This window comes from Octopus bimaculoides, chromosome 2 (assembly GCF_001194135.2).
Source record: "Octopus bimaculoides isolate UCB-OBI-ISO-001 chromosome 2, ASM119413v2, whole genome shotgun sequence".
NCBI classification, from domain to species: domain Eukaryota; kingdom Metazoa; phylum Mollusca; class Cephalopoda; order Octopoda; family Octopodidae; genus Octopus; species Octopus bimaculoides.
This window is the reverse complement of record NC_068982.1, coordinates 70679818-70688050: the sequence shown is the minus strand read 5'-3', so window position 1 is coordinate 70688050 and position 8233 is coordinate 70679818. Positions and strand designations below refer to the sequence as shown.

Here is an 8233-nt window from a genome sequence, read left to right as displayed (position 1 = left end):
TATATATATATATATACAGAGAGAGAGAGAGAGAGAGAGAGAGAGAAATAGAGAGAGAGGAGGTATCTTGATGAACCAATGGATCGGTAGATGGGTGATACATGAATAGCTACATAGATCAGCCCACTGGAATCTTCTCCCTGCTTATGTCTTTTCTGCAGTTGTTGACCTGCAAAAGTTTAAATGCAACATTAACACCATGAACCCCACCAGCCTCAGAAGGGCAGCAAGGTTCAGTCAGGGGCTCTTCTGCTTTCTCCAGATTCAGCAAATAAAAACAAAAAGCATGGAACTGTTAAATTTTGTTAGCTCGTGGACAGAAAGAAATTATTATTATTTTTCATTTTAAATGACAATGAATAGTGACACTCACCTAATGTCTTTGAGCAAATCAATTTCTCGCAGAGAAAGTAAGTTTCTTTGTAGCCATTGCAAGCATTGAGATTCTACATCCAAGGCGCCATACATAGTAGCTCCCATGTAATATTTACAGACTGTTGTGGCACTACAGACAAACAGAACAGAACAATTACAAAATAAACTTTCAAACTGAAGATAAAATTCAAGTCATATCTTCTATTAATATTGGTTTCAAAATTTGGCACAAGGCCAGCAATTTTGGGGAAGGGGATAAATCAATTATATTGACCCAGTTTTCAACTGGTACTTATTTTAGTGATCTCAAAAGGGATGGAAGGTAAAGTCGACCTCAGAGGAATTTGAACTCAGAATGTAAAAGCAGACAAAATACCACTAAGCATTTTGCCCAGTGTGCTAATGATTCTACCAGCTGGCCCCCTTACATTTTCTCTTAAAGTTTCATAGTTCTAGCCTGACTAGCTTTCACACAAATCAGTAAATGTTTTGTTTATTGATTTCTATATCAGAACAAGCATTTTTGGCTTAATTCAGAACGTTTGTGGGTATTTGCCACTGAGGGGACCAAATCAGGTTCAAACATCTGTATCTGGTGATCCACTGGTATTCTGAGTGAATCATTATGTTTATAACATACAAGTCCCCTTGTGGAGTTTCCCTGAGATAGAATATTAAACCTAGTGCTGTCCCACACTTGTTTACACATTATAATGTGGTACAGATTGGTATTTAATCTCAGGCTTCTTCCAGTGTGTATATTAATATAAATTTTTATCTTCAGTGAATGGATAATGTTATATTTTTGGTGTAAAAACTAGATTAATTTTTCATTAATTCCTTGATAATCCTAGTTACTTGGTATTAAAATCAATCAACCAATAATAAAGACATATTTTGTCTTGTTTTTTTTTTATTGAATGGCCGTTGCCAGTACCCGCCTGACTGGCCCTCGTGCCGGTGGCACGTAAAAGCACCCACTACACTCCCGGAGTGGTTGGCGTTAGGAAGGGCATCCAGCTGTAGGAACTCTGCCAAATCAGATTGGAGCCTGGTGTCGCCTCCTGGTCCACCAGTCCTCAGTCAAATCGTCCAACCCATGCTAGCATGGAAAGCGGATGTTAAACAACAATGATGATGATGAGTGAATTATCAAAAATGAACTGGAAAAGAACAAGCAGCTATGTGTACCTTGCATGCACTTTTGGTTATCATTCTTGCCTTTCTCTATTTGACTTATTGTTGTTTACTTTCTGTCTCCTCTTTTCCAACAAGTTGTAGTGCACCTGAGCACTGTTTACAATAGATTCATTATTACTATTATTATTATTATTATTATTATATTTTACTTCTCAGAGCTCTTGATCTTACTTGTTCTGGTTAATTAGGTGTTAAGTGTCATGGATCATCACCATCACCATCATCATCATCACCATCACCATCACCACCACCACCACCACCACCACCATCATCATCACCATCATTATTATTATTCATTTTGTCTGTCTTTACATTCTGAATTCAAATTCTGCCAAGGTCGACTTTGCCTTTCATCCTTTCGGGGTCGATGAAATAAGTACCAGTTATGCACTGAGGTTGATGTAATTGTCTATCCCCCCCCCCTCGCGGCCTTGTGTCTACAGTAGAAAGGATTATTATTATTATCAAAATCCAGAAAATGGAGAAGTAGCATTAATATAATCTATTAACTGCAAAAATTCAACATGTTCACTTTAAGTTGTTTTGATTTTACCTAAACATGTAATAACCTAATGATATGTATTTTTTACTCCTCTGACAAGATTTTGCCCAATAATATGGTTTAATTACTGGAATTTAATTCTTTTGGGCAAAGATCGAAACAGCTGTAAGTGAACATGCTGAATTTTTGTAGTTAATGAATTATATTAATGCTACTTCTCCATTTTCTGGATTTTAATTTGAATATTTATAAACCAAGATTTATATTTAAACCTATTATTTTAAGAATATTACTATTCACAACAAAACCAGTAATTCATTGGATATTTTCTATCCATTAAGGTGGTTTTTTTAACCTCCATTTAAATTTATATTATTATTATTGAAAGAAGATGGAAAATGTGTCACTTACCTAATAGAATCTTTCATAATTGACTCACATTGTTGGATAAGGTCTTCCTGTTGAAGTAGTAGAATTAACTGGTTAATTAAATATTTTCTTTTACAAATAAATACAAATGTTAAAATATTGACTTTTTGACAACTGACAAAGCACATTTGTGTATTGGAGGTGAGATAGTTATTGAATCTTTTAATTGTATACTTTATTTTTCCACACAAGCATACATGGGGATATTTTTCATAAACTAGAACTTTTCCATAATGCCCAAGTAATTGACTTTTTTTCTATAACTAACTAGCTTTAATTAACGTTTTTCAACTTTGAAGTCGGTGTGAAACCTTTGTGTCAGCCAAGCAAACTGAAGAGAGCATTTGATATAAAAATAATGGTTCTAATATCTACTTTTCCATGCTTCCATGTATTACACAAGGCTAAATTGAGGCAGGATCTTCTATGACCAGATGCCCTTCATGGCACTAAGTTACCAGTTTCTAAGTGAGGTAACAATCTCCCTGACTATCAAACAATGAAGAGCCCAGTCATGTTGCTGCAGATGACTGCAAATAAATGACACCATTTTTATTCTTTCACTTGTTTCAGTCATTAGACTGTGGGCATGCTGGTGGGGCGCTGTCAGGAAGAATTTTTAGTCAAGTGAATCAACTCCCAGTACTTATTTCTTAAAGACTGATAAAACACACACATATGGGCTTCTTTCAGTTTCCATCTACCAAAACCACACATGAGGCTGGTCAGCCTGGCTATAGTAGGAGCCGCTTGCCTAAGGTGCTACACAGTGGGACTGAACCCAGAACCATGTGGTTGGGAAGTAAAATTCTTACCACTAAGTTGCAGGTGTTTACTTCATCATCCCTGTAGGATCTGATTCAGAAGTGAAATATCAATCTGATATTTCATTAACATTAGCTAGCTTCACTACCACAGCCTTCTGGCATTTAAACTGCCCTGATATCTGGCATAAATGTTCTGCCTGTTTTATGTTCAAATCAGCCTCTGAAATCTACCCTACAGTGTCATTCTTAAAATAAACAATTGCATCTTCTAAATCTTGAAGCTATGAGATAATGCATGATTAATTCAAAACAATGTGAATAAAATTTCATGAAGTGCATGCCTTAGTGGTTAGGTTATTCAGCTCATAGTTGTAAGATTGTGAATTTGATTCCTGGTGGCCTGTTGTGTCCTTCAGCAAGACACTTTATTTCATGTTGCTCCAGTCCACTCAACTTGCAAAAATGAATAGTACCTGTATTTCAAGAAGCCAGCCTTGTCATATTCTGTGTCATGCTGAATCTTCCTGAGAACTGCATTAAGGGCATGCATGTCTGTGGAATGCTCAGCCACTTACACATTAATTTCATGAACATGCTGTTCTGTTGATCGGGTCAACTGGAACCTTTGTCATTGTAACTGATGAAATACCAGTTATAGTTTTCTACATTTGCTTGAGTAATCTGAATGTTAAAAGATCAAGTAATGAAGTAATTGACTCTCCTTCTCTTACTTGATGGTGATACTGGCATTTAAAGGCACACATCAGTTTTATCCCAAACTTTACATTCTTCCCTCAGCAGAATTATGGTGACGTGTTTTATCAAGTCTCGTTTTACATTAATTTTTCTATGTTTGCTGATGGTTACTAAAAGGTTATAGGAAATTCTATCAAATTCTTGCAAATATCTCAATTATGATCCACCTAATCCATATTAACATAAAAAAAGTTTTTAAAATTTGTAACTGATTAAGGTTTAAGAAAATGGCTGTGTGATAAAGAAGCTTGCTTTGTAACAATGTGGCTTTAGGTTCTGTCTCACTGCAGACACCTTGTGAGTGAATTTAATAGATGGAAACTGTATGGAACTTCACTTTATATAAATGTGTGTGTGTGTGTGTGTCTATACACACATGCACCTATATATGTCTGAGTGTGTGTCTTTGTGTCTGTGTTTGACAACCCCCTCCTTCATGGATTTACAACTGGTGTTGGTTTGTTGAAATCCCTGTAACTTAGCAGTTCATTAAAAGAGACCAACAGAATAAGTATCAAACTTAAAGAATAAAAACATAAGTCCTGAGGTCGATTTTTAACCAAAACCCTTTTAGGCAGTGCCCTAGCATGGCCACAGTTCAATGACTGAAACAAGTAAAAGAATAAAAAAAAAGGTACATGTATATGCAGAACATACAAATTGCAAGAAAGAATATTTGTAGAGCTAGCTGTCATCCCATATCCCTAACAACTTAGCCATCAGGTGGATATAGCCCCCATTTCCTATTACACCTTGACTAGCAGGGTATACCAAGTTTGAACTCGTTACCATTAGATCAGCCATCCATTTTCTTGTTCTGGCAGTTATGCTAAAGTTGAAAAGTTTTGGAATCTTACCAGTTGCAGTAACCGTGCAGCAGCAAGTATACTGACCACTTGCGTTGGTCTGATCAGTACATTGTCATTGTAGAATGAGCCAAGGGTAATGTTGAGAGCTGAAAAGATAAGAGAAGAAAAATGACTGAACTAAGATTAACTTACTCTTTTACTCATTTTAGACATGCTAATTATAAGTAGCTATGTAATAAGCAAATCAATGACAGTTTATGATGTGTACAATTGGCTGTAGATGAATATGACAAATGTAACTGACTTCAAGCAAAGATAACTAACTACAAATTCTGTATGTCTCATTTGATTATATAATATTTTTCTATAACACATTCACTTCTCTTAGATCAGCCAACAACTTTTGATATTTATGTGTGTGTGTTTTTACCCATACCATTGGCCAGCTTTAGTTCAACTAATGCAGACTTACCATCGACATCAATATTGGGATCAACAATATCAATATTTATGACAGATTCATCAGATTCTTTCCATGATCCATTGAACATACAAGCAAAGTAGGCTGACTGGAAGAAAAAAAGAAAGGAGAAATGCTCAATCAATTTCTGTACAAATATCAAAAATGAATATTACACATCAATTAAGCTGGCCACTTTTCAACCAGGAACTGCTTCCTAAAACAACAACAAGAACTAATGATGAATTGGAAAGTCATATCCTGCAACTCATTACTCTATTACTTGTTTCAGTCATTGTAGTAGAGGTAGGTAAGACAACAAGAGGACATAGTATGTACATGGATTAGAAGTTGGAATAATTTTGTAAGTGACTTTATGCTTATCTGTCAAGTGGTCTTTCAATGGATGTGATAGAGGCTGAACATGCGCAGCAGTAAAACCATCTCAGATATGATAGTATGAGGTGAGATCAAAAAGTTTTTGGACTAGTTCTGTAGCATGCAAATAGATGGTAGTACACAGTTGCATGTGCAGTGAGAGCTAGCAGTGATCTTCATGAGGCAGTGTGCCAAGCGACATTGTTGTGTTTACTTTGCAATTTATGAAATTTGTGCTTTTGTGTTCACATGTATGCTGTAGTTTGTGATTTAATCATGGACAGGAAAAAATTTTGCATTAAACTTGGGAAATCTGCTACAAAGACATTGAGCATGCTTCAGCAAGCTTACAGTGATGAAGCAATGGGTTGTAAGGCAATGTTTCAAGTGGTACGGGTGCTTCAAAGGCGGAAGGATGACCCTAGAAGATTATGAGCAATCTGGAAGACCTGCCATGAGCGTCATCCCTGGAAATGTGGTATTATGCATCAAGAATTTGTCCCCCAGGCTCAGACCATCAATTGAGAGTTCTTTTGTGATGTTTTGAAGCATTTGAAGGAGGATATTTGGTGAAAGCAGCCAGATCTGTGGAGTGCAAAGAATTGGATTCTTTACAATGACAATGCACCCTGTCACCGAGTTCCCCTCACTTGTAAGTTTCTCACAAAAAAACAGCATGTATCACTTCTGTGCAAGCCTTATTTGTCAGATTTAGCACCTGCAGACTTCCATCTATTCCCCAAGATGAAAATGCAGCTCAAAGGCCACCCTTTTAAAACTTATCGAGATCCAGAGTGAATTTCAGAAGATCCTTGACTTGCTTATGGAAAATAACTTCCAGACCAGATTCCAAAAGTGGTAGGAATGCTGGGACTGATGTATTGCTGCGCAAGGTGACTATTTCAAAGGAGATGATGTTAAAATTTAGGTAAATAAGTTATTTTTTTTTATTAAACATCACTAGTCTGGGAACCTTTTGATACCACCTCGTATTACTCTATTGTAGGGCTCACTGGAGCTTTATGGCAGTAGTGATGTTTCCAGCATGAATGCAAATAACAAATTTGGTTTTAAATCTTCTGGTTTTATGAGACACAGTTGGGAAAGAGGGTGAATCACCATCATCATTATTATTACCTAATGTCCATTTTCTAAGCTGGCATGTATTGGATGGTTTGACAGGATCTGGTGAGCTGAAGGAATGTGTTCAGTTCCAGTGTTAGTTCTGGCATGGTTTCTATGGCTGGATGCCCTTCCCAATGCCAACCACTTTGTAGTGTGTACTGAGTGACTTTTCATGCTACCAGCATTACTGAGGACACCAGTGTACCTTACATCAATTATATGGCTTTAACTTTCAAAATTGCATGCTCTGTCTTAAGTACCACAAGTCATCTCCTCTGCATAGAAAATTAAGAATTAGTGTGGCGATAAAGTATTTTATAACCAGTCTTTGTGATACAGTCTTTACTGAAGGGATGCATTCACCAGGAGAGATCTGTAGTGACCTTGCAGATGTTCCTTTTTTTACAAGGAGTATGACTGTCTTTGTGTTAATCTCATTGAAGGATGTTCCTGAGATCTCTGTTCATGGCATTATGTTCTTGCAGATTTGATGTGAGGCATCTAAGATTGTATGTGCAAAAGGTTAAGGAAGAATGAAGGGTGATATAATGAAGACAGATAGACAGAATGAATTTAATCTTTGGTAAGTGTAGTGACAAAGAATGTACGATGTGTGAATTTGTATTTATTTGTGTGTGTATTAGAGAGAGAGAGAGAGGGAGAGAGAGAGAGAGGGAGAGAGAGAGAGAGAACTACTGTTAGTGGTATCAAATTAGTAGAATGACAGATATAGGGAGAAAGTGAGAGGAGATGCAGATGACAAGTTGTTACTCATATGAACAGCTAATATCTAGGAAATCACTTAAACAATCAATAAATTGATTCAATAGTTATAGGTCAATACAGGTACAAGTTTGTTTAAAGATCACACATATTTCTCAGAACATCAACAGCTTGTGGTTTTTCTGATTGTTTACTATATCAGTGTCATAAGTGAAAGTACACCGAGGTTCTTCATTTAAAACTGATTATGTAATACTGATTGAATAATGATCTATCAAGATTTACAATACTTGGTTTACAATGTTATTGGTACAGGCATGGCTGTGTAGTTGAGAAGCTTGCTTCCCAACTAGGTGGTTTTGGGTTCAGTCCCACAATGCAGCACCTTGGGTAATTGCCTTCTACTATAGCCCAAGGCCGACCAAAGACTTGTGAGTGGATTTGGTAGATGGAAACTGAAAGAAGCCTGTTGTGTGTGCGTGTGTGTGTGTGTATTTGTATGTACCTTTGTCTTGACATCTTGTGACAGTTGCAAGCGAGAAACTCCATCATATAAACAATGTTGTTTGTTTCCAGTTGTTTGGCCATGGGAAAATAGGAACAGGTAAGGTTTGGCAACAGGAAGGGTATTGTCTAACTGTCCGAATGTTTTGTTGTCGCCTGTTACATTCTTGTTCCATTTTATATATATACACACACACACACAGAT

At 36.6% G+C, this 8233-nt stretch overlaps 1 protein-coding gene across 1 annotated transcript in view; it reads right to left on the bottom strand.

Moving 5' to 3' along the window:
- Positions 1-8233, bottom strand: part of LOC106883468 (germ cell-less protein-like 1) — a 49802-nt gene that overhangs the window by 24315 nt on the left and 17254 nt on the right. Inside the window, exons 3-6 of the mRNA XM_052978260.1 lie at positions 5311-5407; positions 4887-4984; positions 2489-2535; positions 374-505 (exon numbers count right to left, since the gene is read on the bottom strand). Coding sequence (XP_052834220.1) covers positions 374-505; positions 2489-2535; positions 4887-4984; positions 5311-5407 — 374 coding nt within the window. The remainder of the gene's footprint in view (positions 1-373; positions 506-2488; positions 2536-4886; positions 4985-5310; positions 5408-8233) is intronic.